The 25,769-nt window shown below is 45.7% G+C and overlaps 1 protein-coding gene across 4 annotated transcripts in view; it reads left to right on the top strand.

Moving 5' to 3' along the window:
• Positions 1–25,567, top strand: part of kiaa0586 (KIAA0586 ortholog) — a 139,526-nt gene extending 113,959 nt beyond the window's left edge. For all 4 annotated transcript variants that reach the window (XM_018764204.2, XM_029258351.1, XM_029258352.1 and 1 more), the window contains exon 27: positions 25,115–25,567. In XM_018764204.2, coding sequence (XP_018619720.2) covers positions 25,115–25,254 — 140 coding nt within the window. In that variant the 3' untranslated portion in view covers positions 25,255–25,567. The remainder of the gene's footprint in view (positions 1–25,114) is intronic.
• The last annotated feature ends 202 nt before the right edge of the window (positions 25,568–25,769 follow it).

Below are 25,769 nucleotides of genomic sequence, written 5' to 3'. Positions count from 1 at the left end.
TCCTTTGACTGGGACTCACAATGTGGAACACAATCTGAGCTTTTTGAGCAGGATGATCCCTGTTCGTGTGCCCATGTTTCGGGAGCCCATGTGGGCTGCGCTGGAGCGCCACACACGCACTCTTCAATGGACATCTGGTTAGATGTGCACCATCCTGATGGTGGTGAAATTAATTGCAGCCGCTGTGTGTCCAGAGTTCCCTGAGTTTCTGTCCCACATTTCTCTAAATCCTGTGCACTCAGGATCTGTTGCTACTCATATTTCACTGACCGCTGACGTGCTCCGGCCTTTTTTTGTGTGGTGACTCCTGGTGATAATTACAGAGGCCAAATGCAGCAGCAGCAGACATCATGGAGACAGCAGCGCTCAGCTCCCCTCTGTTTTCTACATCTGCAGCTCTTTCCTTCTCCAAGCTCTTTTACAGCTGCTGCCATGGTTTGAAGGCCAACTTTTGTGGACATGCTGCAGGCCGTTCACCTTGGAAGGGATGTGTTTTGCAGAGGAGTTGGCTGTTTCCGTGGAAACCGGGCAGCAGAATAACACGAGACATAATTCTGTGTGTATTCCAATGAATTCCCACCATGAGTGAAGCAAGCGGCAGTATTGTTGGTTCTTCCAATGCACCTAAATGTTAGCTAGTCAACCACCTTGTCTTCATGTGTCTATATGAACCAAATGCCTGCACATGAAATCCAGCTCAAAGTATGAATGTGCTTCACTTCACACCCTTGAGCATATAGTGAAAAAAATGGACAATGCTGCTCATATCAAAAGGCAACAGTAAGAGTCACTGTAGTCCCTGAGTCAAAAAACAATTTCATTTCACACTTCATTCCTAAAGAGATTTCATCTGACTAAAATATTTGAAGACCACAAGAATTTTGTACGCTACATGAATGTAACTATAATTTACAGTTCATATACAGGACTGAACAGACTTTTTTGAGAAGTCATTAATTTATGCTTCATGTAACTGTATGAAGTGGTAAAATGATAACTGAGCAATACTTCTGAAGCTCTTTGCTGCAGTGGTGACTGACATCTCAGTCTTATGAAATAGCCAAAAAATGGTGATAAGAGTTTGTGACTAAGCTAATTACTTCTGCAGATAATGCAGAGTCTCCTTTTATTTGGAAGCCTTGCATAAGTACAGTACATTCAGAAACTATTCAGACCCCTTCACTTTTTTCACATTTTCTTACATTGCAGCCTTATGCTAAAATCATAATTAGTTCTCATCAGTCTACACTTAATACTCCATGATGACAAAGTGGTAAAAAAAAGGATGTTAGAAATTTTTGCAAATTTATTAAAAATAAAAGCTGAAACATCACATTGACATAAGTATTCATACCCTTAAATATAGTACTTAGTTGAAACACCTTTGGCAGCAATTACAGCCTCCAGTTGTCTTCGGTTTGACATGATGAGCTTTGCACACCTGAATTTGGGGATTTTTTGCCATTCTTCTCTGCAGAGCCTCTAAAGCCCTGTCAGACTGGATGAGGACTGTCAGTGGGCAGCTGTATTCAGGTCTCTCCAGAGATGTTTCATTGGGTTCAAGTCCCAGCTCTGGCTTTGGCCACTCAAGGACATTCACAGAGTTGTCCCCAAGCCACTATTGTGCTGTCTTTGCTTTGTGCTTATGGTCATTGTCCTGTTGGAAGGTGAACCTTTGGTCCAGTCTGAGGTCTGGAGCACTCTGGAGCAGGTTTTCATTAAGAATATCTCTGTACTTTGCTCAATTCATCTTTTCCTCAACCTTGACTAGTCTCCCAGTCTGTGCCTCTGGAAAACAACCACACTGCATGATGCTGCCACCACCATGCACTACTGGGATGGTACTGCGCAGGTGATGAGCAGTGCATGGTTATCTCCAGACATAACACATGGAATTGAGGCCAAACAGTTCAATCCTGGTTTCATCAGACCAGAGAATTCTGTTTCTCACAGTATAGAAGTCCTTTAGGTGTCTTTTGCAAATTCCAAGTGGGCTTTCATGTGTCTTTTACTGAGGAGAGGCTTCTATCTTGCAATTTTGCCATAGAGCCTAGATCAATGTGTTGCAGTATTACACTGATGGTTCTCCTTCTGGAAGTTTCTTCCATCTCCACATAGGACATCTGGACCTTAGCTAGAGTGACCACCACGTTGTTGGTCGCCTCTCTTACCAAGGCCCTTCTCCACTGATTACACAGTTTGGCCAGTCAGCCAGCTCTAGGAAGAGTTATGGTTGTTCCAAAGTTCTTCCATTTAAGAATTATGGAGGCCACTGTGCTCTTGGGAACCTTCAGCGCTGCAGAAATGTCTTTGGATCCTTCCTCAGATCTGTGTCTCAACACAATCATGTCTCTAAGCTTTGCAGGCAATTCTCTTGACCTCATGGCTTGGCTTTTGCTCTCATACACAATGTGAACTGTGGGACCTGAGATAGACAGGTGTGTGCCTTTACAAATCATGTCCACTCAGTTGAATTTACCATAGGTGAAGTCCAAACATGGTTTACAGATATTTCAAAGATGAAATAGGATGCACCTCTGCTAAATTTCAAGTGTCGTAGCAATGGGTCTGAATACTGTATGTCAGTGTGATATTTCAGTTTTTTTATTTTTAATAAATTTGCAAAAATATCTAAAATCCTATTTTTGCTTTGTCATTGTGGGGTGTTGAATGTACGTACGTTGATGAGGGGAAAAAAATGAATTTAAACGATTGCTGCAGCATAAAAAAATGTTAAAAGGTGAATGGGTCTGAAGTATTTAAGAAATCTTTAATAAAACTTGCCCAGTTGTGATATATACACCCTAAATAAGCTGTTAGTATCCTTTACGCTGAGCTGAATGAAGTAGGAAAAATCCTCCAAATTGAAGAGCTCTGCGTTGTCGCCAGTTCCCATGACCGTCGGGGTGTCACGCAGCTCGCATCACCCAGTACTTTGAAATGTGAATTTCTCAAAGACCTTGAATCACACACTACATTACCCGTGAGCACCTGTAAATAGCACACGTACAGGTAGAGGATGGTCCCTCTCACTTCTCACAATCTCACTAACACCATTCGCTGTTGATTTAGCAGCTTTGGTACAGATGAACAAAGGAAGAGTTTTGCTTGTGACCGATTGAGAGCAACCACCCTGTACATGTTCTCTCAGTGTTTACACTCTATGGTCCCTCAGGCTACAACACATGTGCAGCAGGTAGAGCAGCTGCAGTGTTTGGTAACTGGTGCAGTTGAAATGGATGATGGAGAACCGAGAATCCAAAGCATCTTTTTCACTTGTACTCTGGAACAGTCTTCTTCAAAGGCCATTAATCTAGTTCAGTAGATGTTTAGACAAGACAGAAACAGGATATGCCCCAAGCCGGTGTGCGCACGTGTGTATGTGTGTGCGTGTGCGCGTGCGTGCGTGCGTGTTTCTTTCATTCCATTGCACCATGCTGTGTCGTTCTCCTCAAAGTGACCAAGTCATCAGGACCTTTGTGATTCTTACCTTCATGGTTGCCATGGCTTCCTCATCAGTGCTCTGTCACTGCATAATACGAGTGCTCTGTAAAACCAAATGGAATTGAACTGAATCTTGTGCATTTCAGTGTCATCGCTGTGACCACTTCATGATCCCCATGATGAGGAAGTGTCCTTCAGGAGTGCTGCAGTACACTGTCTGAAGGTTAAAATGAAGCTTCCAAAGCTCCCAGGATGTCCTCTGTGTTTCCTTGTAGACCTTGTTTGTACATGGCATTCAGTTCCTTATTACAGACCTTATACACACATGGCACTTTGACTGCTGCTGGTACAGCTTAACTTATAAAATGTCAGCATCCCATGTGTTCATCCTCTCTTTACTGACTGAGGGCACAATTTTGCCAAATGTCATGAATGCTCTGGTTCATCTCGTTCTGGTGCTCGTCTGACTGACTGTGTGTACGAAGGGACACTTCCCTTTGTGTTTAGCCCTAACGCCCACCAGACAGCCCTATACAATAGCATTTGCACGGTATCAGGACTCTGAAAATACTTTCTCTTGAACGCCTTCTGAGTTCTCATCACTGAATATTGGAAACTGTGCAAAATAATCATTTTGTGTGCCTTAGAGTACATTACATAGCTTGTACCTCATTTTCAGGTTATTGTAGGAAGAGCTGTGAGAAAATGCCCTGAGAAATGATGAGCAAACAAAGCTTTGGTACTTGTTATTTTTATGAAGGTTCCTGGGGAGGGGAGGTCCGTCACGGGAGCGCTGTTCCCTGATGGGAACTTGATCGTATGGCACAGCTGCACTCTTACATCTAACACTGAACAGCTGCACAGAGACACTATATTGTATGTTCTGAGATGTGTGGCGCTGAGGACTGGTCCAGTGGGCCAGGCTTTTCTATCTCGAGTGTGAGCCCAATGACAGCTCAGCACATGCTGCACTTTCTCTTCTTCCCAGACAGCCATCATGCCTTGCTGGAAGCAGGTCTCCCAGGGTCAATAATGGTAATAATAGATGGTAATAATAAAAAATGGCCCGCATGCCCAATAGTGTTGCTGAGATTTTTTGTCACCAGACTTTGATACTCTTTGCAGAAAAACACCCAGTTTAATAATAACTGTGAAAAGTAAGCAGCAGTAACATAACGTACAGATGAAATGAATGATCTGGTCAAAATGCACTTAGTCTTTTCTTTGCTTTCAGGGACCATTGGCAGCAGCTGTTGCGCGATATACACGCCAGTGTGAAAACGCGGTCGTGGCAAATGGGTCTAAGATCACGCTGAAATTCAACTCCTGTCTTTAAGTGGAATAGACAAGCTGCTTTCTGGGCTTTGATCTTGTGCACCTCCGGTATCAGACACCACCACTGCATATGCAGCAACACACGACAGAAGGAGGAGAGCTCATCTTTCGCCCCCTGTCCCGTGGTGCTTAAGGGATCTCCCATTATGGCAATGGGATGTCAACCGTAACACAGCCATTCAAGCCATCTTTAGGTGTCCAAAACAGTGTGTCATAGAGGTCACAGTGAGATAAGAGGTGTCCGATGGGGTGAAAACCATAAGCTGGCATGCGTTTGCGTGCAACACAGTCAAACCAGTCAATGCTTTATAATACAGTAGGGTTTTCCCGCTATCCGTCCTCTGGTATTAACGCCTCTTAAATTAATCCACTTCTTTGCTACCCGCCCTCATCCCTCCTGCTATAATTCCTTTTTTGTCAGTCTCTGAAAACTTAATTAACCTCTAAGAACTTTTTCTTATATTTCATTACTAAATCTGACAAAAAAAGGCTAAAAAAACATGTTAAAGTATTGGTGACAGAGTGGTAGCCCTCCTATAATGCAGCACTTCCACTGTGGATGTAAATAGTCGTTGGGCTGCCATTGTTGGGAGTCATGGGGTATTAATGATTCCCTTGTTGTGTTTTTGAGAGCTTTTTGCTCTGTGTGTGTCCGTGTGTGAGCGGCGTGCACTGAGTGCTGCTGTCAAACAATGTGGAGGCACAATAAAGACTGTGTTCCACATTTGTCTCCCAAACCATCTTTTTATAATACCACTGGCAGCCTGGTCCGAGCAGGTTTTTACAAGTTTTCTGGGAAGCTGAAATAAATATTTAAAATGTACTGTTGTATTTTATTATTATTATTTTAATGTATTATTTCAAGTGTTTTATGTCATTTTTGGAGACATTTTTCTCAGTTAGCTGAAGTTTTTGGGATGGACCAGAAAGCAACTATAATTTTCCTCATAAGGAATAATGGGGACAGGGCTTCTGCTCTCTGCCTTCCCTTATCCACCCCATTTTCTGGTACGGATTCAGCGAAGATAACGATGCATGCCTGTCATTGCAGGGCTTAGGTTCTTCACTCATTTCAGTATTTTTGGTCCTAATGCGTCTCTATTTGAATAGTACTCATTTTTTTCTTTTTGCTGTTCACTGAGGAAGACTTTTTATTAGAATTTCTTTTTGTTTGTTAATTATTTTTGTTACTATTTTGACATTGGGGGGTGCGGTGGCGCAGTGGGTTTGACTGGGTCCTGCTCTCCAGTGGGTCTGGGGCTCGAGTCCCACTTGAGGTGCCTTGTGAGGGATTGGTATCCTGTCCTGGGTGTGTCCCCTCCCCCTCCAGCCTTATGCCCTGTGCTGCTGGATTAGGCTCTGGCTCCCTGGGACAAGTGGTTTCAGATGGTATGTGTGTATTTTGACATTATCATCCTGAAATGTGGGAACATCATGAGGGAATGGTGCTTGCTCCACAGGCTATACCTGCTCCTGTAAAGTGTCTTCACATTCCTTGCATGTTATATGACCATACAGAGCAATAATCGGAGCTATTGACCCCCACAAGATGGCTGCTCATGGAATTATGGCTCCCCCACCATTTCAATAGTTGGCAACAAGACATTGTTGGTTGAAGGCATCCTTTGGCTTTTCCTAAATGTAAATCTGTCTGGATGCAGGAAGAGGGATGAGAGATGAATCAGACCATGTTAATTTTTTTCCATTGCTCAGGGCTCCAGGTTTTGTTGGTTCTATACATCAGGTTCCGTGTCTTTATTTGTTAGCCTTGGATATAGGCAGTTTCCAAACAGCAACCCTGCTTTGTGAAGGTCACAGTGTCCAGTTTTTCTTGGGACTGGGTTGTACAGATGCTAATTCACATCTGTGGTAATTTTTGAGGCTGTACTTTTGTGGCATTTAGCGACTGTCCTGTGTATCTATCCCTGCTGGTGAGCTTCCACTTGGGACCACTCTTCCTCTTTGCAGACACACTTTGTCAATGTTTGACATATTCCAGACTCCTGAACTTGACATATCTAATAATTTTGCTGTTTTTGTGAGTGATGCACCTGCAATTTCAGCTATTTGTCCTCTTCAGGACTCTGTTAGTGTTCTTGTATTGCTCTGAAAACTCACATGTTAAAGTGATAATTGTCAGTGCTCTCTTATAGCAGAAACACACACACTGGTAACTTCACTTAACATAACTCACCTCTGCATCTCTCTTGGTATTTACGATTTAGTTAGTTTAGTTTCAGAATTAATCTCCTTTTCCCCTGGAATTTCCATTATTTTGTCCAACCTTTGTGCATTTATTCATTTAGGTGATACTTTCATCCAATGTAACCTAAAATGTTGACCTGCCTACAGTTATTGACCCATACAGTATACAGAGTTTGGTTATTTTTACTGGAGTAACTCAGGATGAGTGCCTTTCTCTTGGACACTGCAACAGGAGGTGGGATTCATGCCTGCGACCTCCAGCCGGCATTTAACTTCTGTCCTCTATTTTTGTCTTTGAAGCAAAAGCATCAAACACAAGGATGTTTAATTCCAGGTACCACCTTCTCAGCTTCACTAACAGTGGAACTGCAGCAACCTGTGAGACAGCAGGAAAGTGACTTCACCGTGTGCTCAAGTGGTGCAGAGTAGGTGCATCTGAGGTCAGAGCCATGATGAGTTTTTGTATCACATTGGTCACATTTATGCCCTTTTGACAGTAATGTCACTGAAGGCCGTAAATGACATGTCACAAAGGGAATGTGTGCTGATGGGACAGAAAGCAAAGCGGTACTAGTGATGTGATGTTTTCCTGTAGACTGTAGGATTTCAGAGAGACAGACAGATCCTCCCCACACAGAGAGTGAATGCAAGGTTCAGTGGGCTGCAGCACGTTTCATGTCGCTCAAGCCATGTGCCGTTTCCCTGCAGGGGCATCCAAGTGACCCTGTGAGAAGATAAGCTCAGGCGACACATCTCTGCTGCCATAGCTCTTTATGTGGAGCTCCTTTCTACTCATGCTGGTGGTGCGGTGTCTCGGAAGGGCCCCAAATAGGCTTGTGCCTCCTTTTTAAACACCCTGTGAAAGAGGCTGTACTGCATGGGAAGGCATGACATGCCTTTCTGATCATTCGAAGAGGACACTTTTAAATTCTGCATGTCACACTTACTACTTGATGCTGCATAGCATCAACACTGTAAATGGTCAGCATGTGTTATAAACCTTATTTATAGGTCATCATATTGTAGGTATGAATTGTACTAATCATTCCATAAGATGTAAAAAGTCAACAACAAACCAGTAAGTGCACTGGAATAAATCGACAATCTATTGCATTTACATTTACATTTACATTTATTCACTTAGCAGGTGCTTTTCTATGTAGTGTTACTAGCCCACACACCTTATTCATCAAGATGACTTACACTGGTAGATACACTACTTACAATGGGTAACTCATCCATACATCAGTGAAATACACTCTCTCTGTGACACTCACACACTATGGGGGAGAACCTGAACAGCATGTCTTTGGACTGTGGGAGGAAACCCATGCAGACACGGGGAGAACATGCAAACTCCAATTAAATTTTAAGCACAAAAAAGGGGGAGGAATTGAGGTTGAACTGCACTATAAGTTCCATCCATCCATCTTCCTCCGCTTATCCGGGACCAGGTCGCGGGGGCAGTAGTCCAAGCAGAGCCCCCCAGACTTCCCTCTCCCCACACACCTCCTCCAACTCCTCTGGGGGAACCCCAAGGCGTTCCCAGGCCAGCCAGGAGACATAGTCTCTCCAACGTGTCCTGCGTCTGCCCCGAGGCCTCCTCCCAGTGGGACAAGCCCGGAACACCTCCCCAGGGAGGCGTCCAGGAGGCATCCGGAACAGATGTCCGAGCCACCTCAACTGGCTCCTCTCGATGCGGAGGAGCAGCGGCTCTACTCCGAGCTCCTCCCAGGTGACTGAGCTCCTCACCCTATCCCGAAGGGTGTGCCCGGCCACTCTGCGGAGGAAACTCATTTCTGCCGCTTGTATCCGCGATCTCATTCTTTCGGTCATGATCCAGAGTTCATGACCATAGGTGAGGGTGAGAACGTAGATCGACCGATAAATTGAGAGCTTCGCCTTACGACTCAGCTCCCTCTTCACCACAACAGACCGGTACAATGACCGCATTACTGAGGACACCGCACCGATCCGTCTGTCAACCTGCTGCTCCATTTTTCCCTCACTCGTGAACAAGACCCCGAGATACTTAAACTCCTCCACTTGAGGGAGCAACTCCCCCCTAACCCGGAGGGGGCAATCCACCTTTTTCCGACTGAGAACCATGGCCTCGGATTGGAGGTGTTGATTCTCATCCCCGCCGCTTTGCACTCGGCTGCAAACCTCTCCAGTGCACGCTGTAAGTCTTAATTCGATGAAGCCAACAGGACCACATACCCGCAAAAAGCAGAGACGAGATCCTGCGGCCACCAAAACAGACACCCTCCGTTCCCTGGCTGCGCCTAGAAATTCTGTCCATGAAGATAATGAACAGAATCGGTGAAAAAGGGCAGCCCTGGCGGAGTCCAACATGCACCGGAAACAGGTCTGACTTACTGCCGGCAATGCGAACCAAGCTCCTACTCTGGTCATACAGGGAACGAACAGCCCGTAGCAATGAGCCCTGAACCCCATAATCCCGAAGTACCTCCCACAGGATGCCACAAGGGACACGGTCGAATGCCTTCTCCAGGTCCACAAAACACATATGGACTGGTTGGGCAAACTCCCATGAACCCTCCAACACCCTAGTGAGGGTATAGAGCTGGTCCAGTGTTCCACGGCCAGGGCGAAAACCGCATTGCTCCTCCTGGATCCGAGGTTCGACTATCGGTCGGATTCTCCTCTCCAGTACCCCGGCATAGACTTTCCCAGGGAGGCTAAGGAGTGTGATCCCTCTATAGTTGGAATACAATCTCCGGTCCCCCTTCTTAAAAAGAGGGACCACCACCCCGGTCTGCCAGTCCAGAGGCACCGTCCCCGAACTCCACGCAATGCTGCAGAGGCGTGTCAGCCAAGACAGCCCCACAACATCCAGAGACTTGAGAAACTCGGGGCGGATCTCATCCACCCCCGGAGCCTTACCACCGAGGAGTTTTTTGACTACCTCAGCAACTTCAGCCAGGGTAATGGACGAGTCCCCCTCCAAGTCCCCAGCCTCAGCTTCCTCTACGGAAGGCGTGTCGGAGGGATTGAGGAGATCCTCAAAGTACTCCTTCCACCGCCCGAGGACATCCTCAGTTGAGGTCAGCAGCGCACCACTTCCACTGTGAACAGTGTTGGCGGAACACTGCTTCCCCCTTCTGAGTCGCCGGACGGTTTGCCAGAATCTCTTTGAGGCCGACCGAAAGTCTTCCTCCATGGCCTCACCGAACTCTTCCCAGGCCCAAGTTTTTGCCGCGGCGACTGCCAGAGCCGCGTTCCGTCTGGTCCGCCGGTACCCGTCAGGTGCTTCAGGAGTCCCATGAGCCAGCCAGGCCCGATAGAACTCCTTCTTCAGCTGGACGGCATCCCTTTCGGGGACTGCCGCCGCAACAGGCGCCGGAGACTTTGTGGCCGCAGCTCTGAACCGCCGCCCCGACAATGGAGGTGCAGAACATAGTCCATTCGGACTCAATGTCCCCAGTCTCCCTCGGGACCTGGTTGAAGCTCTGTCGGAGGTGGGAGTTGAAGACCTCTCTGACAGGGGCCTCCGCCAAACGTTCCCAACAGACCCTCACTATGGGTTTGGGCTTGCCAGGTCTGTCCAGCTTTTTCCCCCACCATCGAATCCAACTCATCACCAGGTGGTGATCAGTTGACAGCTCAGCCCCTCTCTTCACCCGAGTGTCCAAGACATATGGCTGAAGATCAGAAGAAACGACTACAAAGTCAATCATCGACCTCTGACCTAGGGTGTCCTGGTGCCAAGTGCACTGATGCATGAACATGGTGTTTGTTATGGACAAACCATGACTAGCACAGAAATCCAATAACAACTCATCACTCGGGTTCAGATCAGGGAGGCCGTTCCTCCCAATCACGCCCCTCCAGGTGTCACTGTCGCTGCCCACGTGGGCGTTAAAGTCCCCCAGTAGAACGACAGAGTCCCCAGTGGGAGCGCTTTCCAGCACGCCCCCCAGGGGCTCTAAAAAGGCCGGGTACTCTACACTGCCGCTAGGCGCATAAGCACAAACGACAGTGAGAGACCGTTCCCTAACCCGAAGGTGCAGGGAGACGACCCTCTCGTTCACCGGGGTAGACTCCAACACATGGCGGCTGAACTGGGGGGCTATTAATAAGCCCACACCCGCCCGCCGCCTCTCACCCTGGACAACGCCAGAATAGTGGAGAGTCCACCCTTGGCCGAGAAGAGTGGTTCCAGAACCCAAGCTGTGAGTGGAAGTGAGCCCGACTATATCTAGACGGTATCTCTCAACCTCCTGCACTAGCTCAGGCTCCTTCCCCACCAGTGAGGTGACATTCCAAGTCCCAAAAGCCAGAGTTGGCGCCCGAAGTTTGGGTCGGCCGGGCACTCGGCCTCGACCACCACCCAAATCACAACGCACCGGCCCCTTACGTCTTCTCCGGCAGGTGGTGAGCCCACCGAAGAGCGGCTCCACGTCTTGGCTTCAGGCTGAGCCTGGCCAGGCCCCGTGGGCATAGACCTGGCCACCAGGCGCTCGCATGCGAGCCCCCCCCCGAGGCCTAGCTCCAGGTTGGGGCCCTGGTGACCCCATACCGGGCGAGGTGAACGAGAACCTTGATTTAATAGTCATAAGGGGATTTTGAACCACGCTTTGTCTCGTCTGTCACCCAGGACCTGTTTGCCTTGGGAGACCCTATCTGGGGCGTATAGCCCCAGGCAACATAGCTCCTGAGATCATTCAGGCACTCAAACCCCTCCACCACGTTAAGGTGGTGGTTCGCGGAGGGGACTATAAGTTCCTCTACGTTATATTGACTAGTATTATACTGGCTCTACAGAGGATTTCCCTATCCATCCTTGAAAGATATCAGTGTGTATCCAAGATCAGCCGTTCCACTGAGACTCCTTGCCCTCCTCACAACGTCACATGCTCTTTAGTAGGCTACAGTGGCTTCCCTCTCTTCGGTTGTTAACCTCTCTACAGTATTTGCCAGCATCATCCACCAGATTTCCTGCTTTCATCTCTAGAACAGCTTGGAATTAAAGGAACAGCATTAAAATGGTATGAATCTTACTTATTGGTTACATCTTACCAGGCAGTTTGGCATGGCTCCCTATCTTCCCCTCAAGCCCCTCAGCTGGTGCTCCACAGGATTAGTCCTGGGCTTCTTACTTTTCTCGATTTACACCTCTTTCTTCAACTCTGTCATTGTCTCTCAGGGGTTTTGTCATCGCTGCTGTGCTGATGATACCCAGCTCTTTTTTTCTCTTCCCACTGCATCCGTCCTCTCAGATTGCAGCATAGCTGATCGATCCTCTCATTATGACTTGTCTCTTACATTTACATGTATTCATTCATCACGCGCTTTTCTCCAAAGCGACGTACATCTCATCTCTTACGCATCTTTTGTGACTGACCACCATGTACAGTTCAGCCTCTCCAAGACCGAGGTCCTTCACCTCCCAGTGGGTTTGTTCACCTGTCATGAAGTCTCTATCAGACTGGATCATTTGGTCAGTGTCATCATTTCCTCAGTCAAGAGCCAGAGAGTAACAGTCAGATCAAATCTGCTTCTCCCACCACACTGAAGTCATAACCCTGTCCTGGAAATACATCCTGCATAACATCCACAGGATCCTCCCTTACCTCACACCGAACTCTACACATCTTCTGATCTGCGCCATGGTTATATCCTGCTTGGACTACTGCAGATCCTTCCTGTCTGCTTTTCTGCCTTCAGCCATCAAACCTCTCCAGCTGATCTGGAATGTCACAGGATGAATTGTGTTTCACCTACCAAAGCATTCTCATGTATATCCACTCCTCCCTCCATCGGCTTCCTGTGGCTCCCCCCATCAAGTTCAGCACTCGGGTTACAGCCTATAAAACTATCAGTAGTTCTGAACCCTGATACCTACAGGACTTGATCACTCCCTACATGCCAGCAAGAATTCTGTGCTCCTCCACCTCTCCTCTCTTGGTGGTCTCACTCTCAAGGGCCTCAGAATCAAATGCTGTATGCTTCTTCGTTTTGACTCTGATGTGATGGAATGAGCTCCTTCTTTCCTGTAAAACTACCAGATCCCTCTCAACATTCAAGAAGGATGTCAAAACACTTCTCTTCTGGACCCAATTTTCTTTTGATTTCCTGTCCGCTCCATGAGTAGACCATCTGTGACAGTCACCTGTGTATTGCCTATCGGTTCTATTGGCATCTACATGTGTAATGTGCACAGACACAACCGGTGATGTTGAAGTATTGTATGAGTATTGTATGTCTGTGTTCACGAGTCTTTGCTGTGAAGTGCACTTTTGTTTACTCTGAGTTATGTATTTGCTAAATAAGTGTAAAATGTAATTTACGATATCCACCAGTCTCAATGCTGGACTGGAAATGGGACAGAGCTTCTACAAAGGACAGCAGTAGAACCACTCTTTCTCTGTCTATGTCTCTCTTTCTTCTTCATACATCTATCCCCCTTCCTGTGTTTCTCACTCTCTGCCCCTTGTGGTAAGAACAATGAAGCTTCTTGAAGGAGCCCCACACATACCCAGAAGGGGTTCCACTCCACTATGTCTCCAAATCCTTCCATTAACCCTAACCTAGTGACCCTGCTCCTGATCCAGAGCCCTCATCCATGACTTGACCTGCAGGCAATGGGGTTCTTACTGGAGCTCAATGGGGGATGAGAGGCAGGAGACTTGTTCTGTTTCTCTGGCTTATCTCAGCCTCCCAAGGGTCACAAGCAAGTTGTTGAATTGTCTTGTGTACCATACCCTCTCACAAGAACTGCTGAATCTCTGTCCACATTTAAAAAGGGTCTGAAAACTCATCTCTTTCAGACTCACTTTGCCCATGATCTCTTCAGCTCATGTAAGGTGTAAATGTTCTTGCACCATAACTTCATGAACCTGCCCGGATAAGCCTTTACACAGCCGCTACTCTTGTATTGTACATAAATGTTTGTGTATCTCAAAAAAAATAATAATACAATTAAAAAGAAATAATTCTAGGAAGGGGGGTGCGGTGGTGCAGTGGGTTGGACCGGTCCTGCTTTCCAGTGGGTCTGAGGTTCGAGTCCCACTTGGGGTGCCTTGCGACGGACTGGCGCCCCATCCTGGGTGTGTCCCCTCCCCCTCCAGCCTTGCGCCCCATGTTGCTGTGTTCGGCTCCGGCTCCCTGCGACCTCGTATGAGACAAGCGGTTCAGCTGATGTGTAATTCTAGGAAGGTGATTAGGAGTAGTCTATTTTGAGTTTTATGCAGCTACTCGTCTGATGAATGTTGGTTCATATGGTGGAAAGAAGCAAAGTAACTGTACTTAAGACTCACATGTCTGCAAATATGTCTGTTTCTCCTAATGTAATGCACAAATTGCATTCTCTGAGATGTATGTCGCTTTGCAGAAAAGCGTCTGCTAAATGAATACATGTAAATGTATCCCTGTCTTGGGTCCATGGGAATGAGCATGGAGTAGCAGAGCTCCCGCAGAGTGTCTGTGAAGGACTGCAGGTTCATGCTGCTCCGAAAGATTCCCACATGTCCCTTTCTACTGCCAGAAAGTGACTGCTCATGAGAAGTGAATGCAAGCTTATTTTCTTTTTCCTGTGTTTGTGTTGATGGAGGAAGGAGGCACACTGGTCGAATCCAAAATGAAAACACCCATGTGGCCTGAAGTGCCCAGGTTGGCTCACCCACATGCGTTCCCGAGGAGACGAATGTGGGGCGGGGCAGGGTGGGGCTCGGGGTGAGTTCCTGGCCGGCTGCTTTTTGTTCCATAGGCCGCCTTGTTTTCTTTCATCCTGGACATGTGCTTCTCATCAGCAAGGCCCCCGCAGCCTGCTGATCCCTTGCACTCACTCTTTCTGCGTAGCACTCCCTGCTGCCATCTTGACCCTGCAAGCCGCACTCTCCATGTCCCACCTGGCATGCGTGGGGCCACAGGGCCATCCAGAAACACTGCTCCCTCATCAAGCTTCTGTTATGAACAGCCTGTCCGTGAGTGAGGCATGTTCGCAATTGTGTATGACCATCTGAAGAACCACGAGACCCTATTTCCATTGGCTTTGGCTGCACAGGCCACTGTTAAGGAGCAGCAGGGCTTCAAGGCGAATTGCAGTGTCCACACTTGGATGGCTGCCCAGAAACATGTGGATTTCGACTGGGCCTGCTGTTCATAGTTTTCTCTCTAACTGCCTGCCTATTTTCGGTAATTCAGGACAACTGGAATTAATTTTTTTTGGCTGATTACCTCTGAATCTCACACATTCTCTCGAGTCTTTGTTAAATGTAATATTGCAGTATATCTCCCCAAAGTGAGGCTTTAATTATAAATGGCCATAAGGCAGGTCTTGCACCATGTACTGGTTGAAAAAACACTGATTATGAACATGGTTGTGCTGAGATGTGATTGCAATTGAAATTGCATATTCCCCCTGTATGATTCAAAAAAGGCTCTGTGGAGCTGATGGAGATCTTGCCATTGGCGACTCTAGATCCGGCTGTGTGTTTGCTGTGTTCCACTTCACTCAGATGAAGAACAAAATTTAATTTCAGGCTCTCATGCTCTGATAGACAGCAGGTAATGATAAAGAAATTAGAATAAGGCTGTAACTCCTTGCTGCAAATAGAAGATGCAGAATATACACTATGCACAATGAGTATACAGAAAACAGAAACCGAGTTAAAAATGAATAAAATGTCAAAACAAAAAAGCTGCCTTTCTAATAAATGCATTTCATTTTAAAATAAACATTGTTGCAAGGAGTTTAAAGTGTAATCATTTTTCTTGATTTATAAAGTAAGTGCTTTCAAGATGTTAAATACATTAGTTTTGTCTGTCACATGTACTGTGCATATAAATAGTAACAGGTTCGTTGATGTGGTTGTTGCTCCTGCATTCCTCTGAATTTTTTTCAGTTCATGAAATGGCATGTACAGATGCCAGTAGTATAAACATGTGTTCATAACAATTTTTTTTTCCATAACCCTGTCAGGAAGGCAGAGTCACATATAAAGCAAATGATGGATCAGAAGTAAATGACTCACTAGCACATATAAGGCATACAGATACCCCTCTACTTACGTAAATTTGACTTACGTAAATCCGGATTTACATTAAAAATTCCCAGCATACACATTATTTACTTATAGCATTTACACAAAACATCTGAAATACATTAAGCGCAAGTCAGCGTAGCCAAACAAGGCAGGAAACTGCATCTTCCCAGTTCTCGCATGTTTTGAGCCGTATATACATCTTCTCTCCTTAGTGTAGTGATTTTTTTTCCAATTTTTTTTACCCATTTCATTATTTACAGTGCCTGATGGTAAACATGCATTTGAAGGAAAATGAGAACCATCTCACAAGCATACAGCAATCAATTTGGAGATGAAATTGAAAATAATAAAAAGCATGAAGATGGACAAAGATTATCATCTATAGCACGGGATCCAGGTTTAGCCATATCAATTGTGAATATGATAGTGAAGGATGCTGCACGTATAAAGCAGCACGTGAAAGGAACAGCTAGCCTGAATACAACAATAAAAATGGAGAAACAGCAAGGTGCAATAACTGAGATGGAAACATTTTTAATGTTATATTGAATAGTGGGGAAGGAGGGGGAATCTGACATACGTAAATTTGAGTTATGTAAGGGGTTGAAGAACAGTCTGTTTATGTAAGTCAAAGGGTGTCTGTATTTCTTAGATTAAAAAAAATAAGACAATAGATGTTGGAAATACAGTCATTACATGTAGTTACGTATTTTTTTATGAGTGGGAATATAAGAAATGTATGAATTATAACTCATGCATTTGGATGTTGTCTTCCTTAATATTTTTAGAATGGTATTGCTCACTGTGGAGTTGTTGGTAAAGTGTATGTTGTCAATAACCTATAGACCTGTTAAATCACCGTTTTTGAAGAAAATGCATGTTTCAGGTATGACCAACACACTGTGTGTTTGCATAATTTCGGTGTCTCTATGGGCACCGTGTAGAATGTGCTTTATTCTCTAGCCACAGCACAACTGTCCTTCAAAAGAGAAATACTCCAATGCTCTTTTAGACGTTGTCTGTATTCCAGCCAGTGACAGGAGTCATGACAATAGTAAATGATGTATCATATTTCAACAATCTGATGTTGCTTGCTACCTTCTGAGCCTCATTCAAAGAGGATGTAGGGACAGATGTCTCATCTGTTCACAGATGGCTTCCACGCTTGCCTCTAAGCTCTCCACAAAGCCTCTCCCTGAAGACTTCTGGGATTTCAGCTCAGATGTGCATTCACCGGGGCCTGATTATCACAAAGTCTGAGACCCCATATTTGCAGGACCAACTTCCATGTGGCTCTCAGGCAGCAACACCGTGTATATTTCACACCACACCGCTGTTTGTGGTGTGAAATATACACTGACTATCCCACAGCTGCTTTAAAGTAGGCAAACGCTTTGTGTTTTGAATTTTGAAGGCCATAAAAATAGGGAAAGGTGAATGCAGTGCAGATACTGTTGTATCATCTGTTGATACCAGCATCCACATACAGAATTCACAGCTTTTCACGGATATCAGTGAAATTCACTAGGAAACCATCATTTCATTTACATTTACATTTATTCATTTAGCAGATGCTTTTGTCCAAAGCGACGTACATCTCAGCAAAAGTACAATTTATGCATTACGTTAAGAGAAGATGACATAGCTGCAGACATGAAAGTCTCAAGCAAACCTAGTTTAACACAAGAATTACTATTTACTAATTACTAATTACTATTACTATTTCCCATCTGATTAGATAATAAGTAAAAGCAAAAAATATGTTTTCAACAGTGGTTAAACTGTTGAACTAAAGAGTTAAACTAGAAGTGAAATGAAAATTAACTGATACATTTTGTAATGTAATAAATAGAACAATGAAATAATTATAGCATGGGAATGTACTGAAACATCACCAAGGAAGCTCTTATGGATTGGAAATGATCACTGTATTGCCTGCCATGCATTTCCTCTGCTTTGAAGATTAGCACCATCATAGTAATTCTTGTGTTTCTTTAATGCATTCAGACCACTTCTCAGTGGGGGTCTTTTCTTATCATTGTGGTCCTCGTGGAAATGACCCAAGAAATCCCCCCCGGGCAATCCAGTTAAATACAACTGTACACGTTGCCATGGTTATGGGTGGCTGCTAGTAAAATAGATAAATTAATCAGTGATCTAAATCCAACCCTAGAGTACCTTCTTTGTTTGAACCAGACATTTAAAAGACAGACAGAATGTGGTGATTGTACTCAGGTGACACTAACCCATGTATGTTTGTTTCATTACTGACTTGAGATGTGCTTTGGTGGAATTTTATCATGTGACATGTATCAGAGTTTTGTATGATGAAACAACAAAAGGTGCAACAGTTGTTACATTATGGCTAGACTGCTTTTAGCTGGGAGTTTCCATGTGCACAGGGGTTTTTCTGGTCAAGCAGTGTTAAGAGTGTGTCTTTGTGTCTCTTGGTGTTGTTCTTCTGGTGTAGTTCCTTGAACTCCTTTCCTGGGGTTTTCAAGGAAAGCGGCTGAGTCAGTAGCTGGGACAGCTGTCTTTCCATGAGCTCCCAGCTGTTCTTTGACAATCCTGAGATGACAATGGTCCAAATGGCCCTCTGCCTCACACTCAATGGCCATGGAGTTACGAAGAAAGCCTTCAAAGCCAACTGCAGATCCAGGTCTTCCTGTTGCTGCTAGGGTCCTTATAGGCCAATTTAACAGAACACTGCTTTGTGGACTTCTCTCAAACCCTGTGCTCCGTTCAGTTCTGCTCCAGCAAGCCACTGGTGGTGTGGGAATGGCTGAAGGTGGGACAAAAGCTACAGCCACCAACTTTGAATGAGCTGCCCATGCTGAGAGAGGGGGTGTTGCTGCTTCACAACACAAAGCTTCACCGAGCAGCTCATATAGTGTCCCTGCTCTGCTTTGTAAACAAGCAGAGAGAAAGGGATTAGTTTAGAGCCATTGATGTTATTGATGGACTTAATCTGAATTCAGGGAAAGGAAGTTTGCTACTGTTCTCTGTACTCTAGGGATGTGCCTCTGCATTAATCTCACTATCATAGAAGGCTGAGAAAGACCTTTTGTCCTCATAGTACATTTGTGTCGTCACTTAGAGAATTACAGCATCATGGGACAAATCAGGAAAATGTGCCCTATATCTTATGCTTTCCCAAATGCTAAACACAAACTCTTGTAACTGCACAGATGGTATGCTTCGACAGAAATCTAACCTAGTAAAGTTTACTTCAGTTAATTTTCGCCGAGTGCTCTTCTCAGCAGAGTGACACAGAATTAGGCTGAAACTGACTGACAAGTGAGGGAAGAAAAACAAAAGTCCCATCCATTCAATTAATTTCATTTCAGTTCAATTATTTTATAGTGCTCTTCTCACACCGTGACACAAAACACTGAACAAAGGATCAGAGACAATACAAATAAAAGGGGGTGCTATACATTATATTAATACAAAACTATATTAATTATTAAAGCTATAAGGAAGCCAACTGGCCGCAGAGGAAAGGAACATTAAACTTTCAACTGAAAGATAAGGCCAAAAAAAACTTTTGGGGTGTCCAAGTACCAGTGGCTGCCCACCTGTCCTGGGCATTTGAGATAAAAAAAAGTCTTCTAAGTGAACTTAAAGTGGTATTCATAACATTCTTGCTAGACACTCATATGCTGATGTCCAAGTTGGCATCGGCAGGTCTCGTTATCCATGACATGCAGCATCAGCTTCCATCAGCATGGAGAGCTGGTACCAAGTCTGGCCTCCTCAGGTTTTGTCATGATGCAACAATGTAAAACAAGAAAGAAAGAGTTAGTAACCGATGAAATAACGAGATTAGAGAGTTTTATACTGACAAAACAACACGGCAAGCTGGAATCGCGTCTGTCATGGGTATACCAAAGTGAACAGATGAGTCTTGAGCCTGGATTTAAAGGCTAAGACAGGTGGGGCATTCCTGACAGTGACTAGCAGACTATTCCAAAATTTCGGCACTCTATAACTAAAGTCACGCCCTCGATATCTTATTGATCACAAGTACTCTAAGATAACCAGCATCCAATGAACGAAGACAATGTTCTAGATCCATAAGAGTCAATGATCTCTCTAAGGTAAGTCAGAGCAATGCCATGTACTGCCTTTTAGGTGAAGAGTAAAGTTTTATAATTTATTCTAAACTTAACTGGAAGCCAATGCAACAGTTTAAGAACTGGTGTTATATGGTTGTACTTCCTAGTTCTTGTAACAATTCTGGAAGGAGGATTCTGTGTTAGCTGTAACCTGGATGCAGTCTGGTACAGACAGCCTGATAACTGAGCATTACAGTAATCCAACCTGCTCTAGCAAACATGAATGAGATTCTCAACCTCATGCCTAAATAAAAATTGCCTTACTTTGTATTTCTCCACTGAAAGAAGCACAACCTAGTCAATGTAGCAACATGAGACACAAATGACAGGTTTCCATCCAACAAAACACCCAAGCCCTTAACACATTTGGTATGCGTGATGCTTAGTCCATGAGTGATAAAGATTGATGTGACTATGTCAAGGGTTATAGCACCATCATCCACCACAAGTACCTCTGTTTTACACTTGACAGATTTTAGTACAAGCAGTTTACGGTTAGATTAATATGAATGGAACCACATCATAACAGTACTTTATACAGTATGTAACACATTATAATAAGCAGGCATTATACAATGAAAAGTGTGGGTAAAGAATTTATACTGTACTATGTAAGTTGTAAAAGCATTAACAGGGTTATATCATTACTTTTTTAATCACAAATTTTACTCATCACACACACCGTCTGAAACTGCTTCTCCCATACGGGGCCGCAGGGAGCCGGAGCCTAATCTGGCAACACAGGGCACAAGGCCAGAGGGGGAGGGGACACACCCAGGACAGGACGCCAGTCTGTCACAAGGCACCCCAAGCAGGACTCGAACCCCAGACCCGCCGGAGAGTAGGACCCGGTCAAATCCGCCGCACCACCGCTCCCCCCTGACGAAGTTTACATTTACTTTAAATTTTATAAACTGGGGATAAAGCTAGATGTTAAGGACATATAGAAGTATGATCTGGAGTGACTCGGGTGCAAAGTACTCAGTGGGAGAGGTACTTAAATGAGTGCTGTGGTGAAAATGGAACTTGGTGACGTGGGCACATTGCAGAGTTGATGGCAAAGGACACGAGGACATGGAGAACTGTCAGTGTGGAGGTTGGTGAGCTTTGAAGATGAATCAGGAACACACAGAAGGAGGGACTTGGCGAAAACAAGAGGTACACAGAATCTGAATTACTCTGACAACTCTCTCGAAACTACGACTAGAACTGACAAGGGGTCTGCAACTCAGCAAGTGTCCTGCTCCCTTTTAAAGTTTTGCTGGTGATTGGCTTGTTGGGAACAGGTCGCTAGGTTCTGTTGGGTGACTCTGAATGGGTCTTTAATAGTCAGTAGGGGACTGCACCCGGGGGACATGACATTAGGACTGTACTTTTTAGCTGATAAATTTAAACAATTTGTACCATTTTGATAATTGGGTTTTAAGATCAAGTTACCATTCTGAAATGGGAAGTAAATGTAACAAACTAGGTGGCACCAGCTAGTCTGGCATTGTTCCCCATCTTCCCCTCAGCCTCTCTCAACTGGTGTTTCTCAGGGCTCTGTGCTGGGACCCCTATTCTTCTATAGCTACACCTCTTGTGTCCTTTAAGCAAACCTCTTGTTCCAAGTGTGCTGTAAAAGTGAGAATTCAGATGGGAGAAGTGCACCGGTTTGGTTCCTGCAGCATGGCTCCTGGCTCTCCTACCACATCTGTCTGCCTCCTCTTTGTTTTGGACTGCTTGGGGGGCAAGAGGGAGGAAACACCCCCATAGTACTTAAAGAGGAATAGTACAAACAATCTCTGGTTTTTACTCTTGAGCCTGTGAGTCAGTTTAAGTGTGTGTGTGTGTACACCCACGCAGCTTAAGTAAACTAAGTGTGTTCATTGTGTTTCTTATGCTCAGTTATGACAAGGCCATCCTGCCATTCCCTGGTGTCGGCCAGCCTGTATGACACAGGATCATAGGAGCTGCCCTTTCGGGACGCAGAACAGCTGGGCCATTTCCTCTAAGAGCCTCTTTTACACTTTTTCCTGCAGTGACAACATTATTCTCTCATTGTTTTCAGGGTAGGGGGCGCGGGGGCGCGGTGGCGCAGTGGGTTGGGCCACAGTCCTGCTCTCGGGTGGGTCTGGGGTTCGAGTCCCGCTTGGGGTGCCTTGCGGCGGACTGGCGTCCCGTCCTGGGTGTGTCCCCCTCCCCTTCCGGCCTTACGCCCTGTGTTGCCGGGTAGGCTCCGGTTCCCCGTGACCCCGTATGGGACAAGCGGTTCTGACAATGTGTGTGTGTGTGTGTGTGTGTGTGTGTGTGTTTCCAGGGTGTTTACTTACAGTCTCTAACAGCAATATGTGTGAGGAAGGCAGGACAAAACACAGTGTCTGACCTCAGAAAATGTGTGAGCTCATCAGGGTTTTTACTTTGTCTTCTTTTGTGTTGTGTATTTTTTAAAGTGAGCACAACAGCTCCTTCTCGTCTCGCTGCTGCTGCAGGTGAAACTGCCCAATGAACTGAGGTAATGAATAACGAAAGACTAGACTTAACTTTAGCCTGTAGGAGCGGCAGCAAAATGAGCTCCAGGGGTAAGAGGGACCTCAGCTGTTCTCGAGTGATGTCTGTCACCCAGCACTAGGAACAGTTATTATTGCGTACTGTTAAAAATCACTGTTTGTTGGCTTCCCAAAGTTGACCCTTTTCTGCTTTGGGGCAGAGCTGCTGGCTGGTCATGTCACATACTGTATGATGAGTGACATAATTCCTTTGGGCCATCATGTTGGTGAAACAAATGCACTTGTTGCACCACTGTGGACACATACAGTAATTCCAGCTGATGAATAGTGTGCCCCACGTGGTTCAGCTGGACCGGGTCGCTTGCTCACTGATTGACTCAGGGATGCTGTGGACTTTCTAGTGTGTCCAGCCTGTCCTTTACCTCTTCATTTTTTCACTGTTGCTCATTCCGTTTTTTGCCTGCGCTATTTTTAACATCTTAGATTGTGGTGTATTTGCAGTATGCATGGTTGTACGTTTATTAAATCTATTTACAGCACTGACTTTATTCAGCGCCTTTGTCTTACAGTACTTAAAGTGAGGTGGTGTTGTGCAGTAATATTGGGGCTGCGCTGATATGAAAAGCAGACTTCCCTGCAACCCGCTGCCAAGCACTTCCTGCTGACTCTCTTCTCATATGAGCAGAAGCAGAAATGTGCCGCTGCTGAAAAAACGGAGCACTTCTGGCAGCTCATGGGCCTGATAACAAGGCACGATGCTCCCGCTCTCCTTCTGGCCCTGTTCCTGCAAAGAACATCTCTTTTATCCGTCGTTAATAGCAGCACAATGTTCATGGGAAAAAGAATAAAATGCATTTAAGAGCAACAGTGTCCATCAGACTTGGCTTCCTGAAAGCCACAAAAAATTAATGAGAAATTATGTGGAATTTACAGTGCAGTGGGCTGAGGCTGAATGATTATGCAGAAAATGTCACACTAATGAGCAGTAAGATGCCATGAGCTCACGGGCAGGGCTGCTGCAGGAAGGGTGCTGTGTTGATGGGACATGGGGCTCAGCTCTGGCACCTTTCAGCAGCTTGAGTTGTCCACCAGCACCCTGTTGTCAGCGCAGGGATGCTTCCTCTTGTCACTGCTGTTGCCATGGTTACACTGGCATCCCTGTCATGCTCCTGGGTGACAGTGGCTCCAAATTAGCAGTTGCAAGGGGTGGGGGAACTGCTCACTTCTCCACAATGTCGCATTCTGTCGTTTTCTGCCGGTTTCAGAGTTGTTTTGAATTTCAGAATGGTCCTTCAGAGAAGAGCAATGTTGTTTCCTGCTCAGCTTGGCATTGGTATGACCACTGTGTGAAACTATGGTTTGTCCAGGTGTGGGGGGACCCTGTGCTTAGAGCTCACTGGTTCCTACACCCAGTCCCCTAGGTTCATATCCCATTTGCTAGTCAGTGTCTGAACTGTAAAGCAGGCAACACTTTGTGAGGGGGGGTGTGAAGTCAGAGTCCACCTTGGTCATCTGTGTGTCCTCAGGTGTGATGTGGAGCGGGACGGCCGCCTTCCTCAGCCTTAATTTGTTTCTCTGAACATTTCAGCAGCTCAGCTGGGAGCTCCCATGTGGAGACATGTGAAGATACACATGGCAGTGAATTGATTGCTTTTGCACAAACACTTGAAATGCCTGCGGACCCCTGGGACCCCCAATGGTCCCCTGGGATGTGATGCGACGCCAGCAGAACTGTTGGGAAGGGGCCATCCTTAGGGACACTTGCTGGAAAATGCTACCAAGCGCTGCAATTCTACCTCCTCCTCTCAGTTTCACAGAGCACCGGTCTCCTTTACTGTATTTTTTACCCAATGCTCCTCAGCACTGGCAGATTTGGGTCTGCCAATTTACTGTGTTTCCAACACAATCATTTACTGTGCTTCCAGCCTCAGACCCTTTGCCTGTTTTCTCTTGTGTCTTTGCTGTGTGTAAAACTAACTCCAGTCTGCATCCTCCCGATACTGTGCGCACGTGTGTTGGCTATGAGACCGCCCAAATGGATAAAACTCACCATGCTTTGAACTTGGCTCGATGTCCTCTCAGTACCAGTGTACAATACGATTGTACAGTACCACAGTACCAGTGACAGAGCATGCTGAAGATGTTTGCCCAAATTGCACAGGGGGAAGGCCATCCATCCTTTTTACTTCAACAGCCACAGTTTGGGACCTTGTTGGGTTTGGGATTTTGCATTAATTTCACAAATACCCAAATGCACGGAGGTTAAAAAGGGATACGTGGAGCGGAAGGTGAGGAAACTTCCTACTGAGAAAGTTTAACAAGTTATGGCCTTTGTCTGGTCCCTCGAAAAGGGGCTGCTTTCAGGAACCTTTCAGAGCAGGTACCTCTTGGAGGTTCCCCGTGCTCATGCTTCTCCCTGTGCGCTGACAGCAGTACCCAGCCCCCCTCCCTCCAGGTGCTCATACTAGAAGGGACTGGCGCATGTGTGACAGCCATTCTTATCTTCCTGCAGGTTCCCGGACCTTCAGCTGTGTCACGGGTCATGACGGGACCGAGTCGGCACCCATCCCACCAGCCAGTCGGAATGGAGGATCCGCCAGCATGGGTGTCATGAGGGGGGTTGCAGACTCCTCCGGGAGCAGTGATCTCTGAGACAGGGCTGCGCCGTGTGCAATGAGCAAAACACACATCAGGGAGGCGAGCCAGTGGCAACCTGCGTTAACGCTACGCTATAATACATTTGTCTTTTCACTGTGCTCTGCAGTACACTTGGGCTTTTTTATTTACTTGTGTGGTGCTTTGAACAACAATCTTTCAGAAAGTGCTTGGTTCAAGGTTTTGATTGTCGCATGCCCCGCAGTAAAACACAGAGTAGCTTTTGCCTAACTTCTGTGACACAGAAGGGGTTACAGTGGACCGATGTGTATGAGAACCTGATTCACAGAGCCCAGCACAGCTACTGTGTCACTGTAACATGGTAAATGTGTTTCAGTACCTCTGGTCATTGCTTTTATACACTTTGTTGAATCAGATCTTTTTTATACTATTTTTTAAATAAACTCTCTTGTTTTGATTTTTGATTTCCAGTCTTTTCTCTACACCATTTTTCAAATTCTGATTGAACTGAGATCCTCAGCCTCACTGACCTGAACCCACATGCTGAATAT

This window comes from Scleropages formosus, chromosome 15, assembly GCF_900964775.1.
Source record: "Scleropages formosus chromosome 15, fSclFor1.1, whole genome shotgun sequence".
NCBI classification, from domain to species: domain Eukaryota; kingdom Metazoa; phylum Chordata; class Actinopteri; order Osteoglossiformes; family Osteoglossidae; genus Scleropages; species Scleropages formosus.
This window is presented reverse-complemented; position numbering and strand designations above follow the sequence as displayed.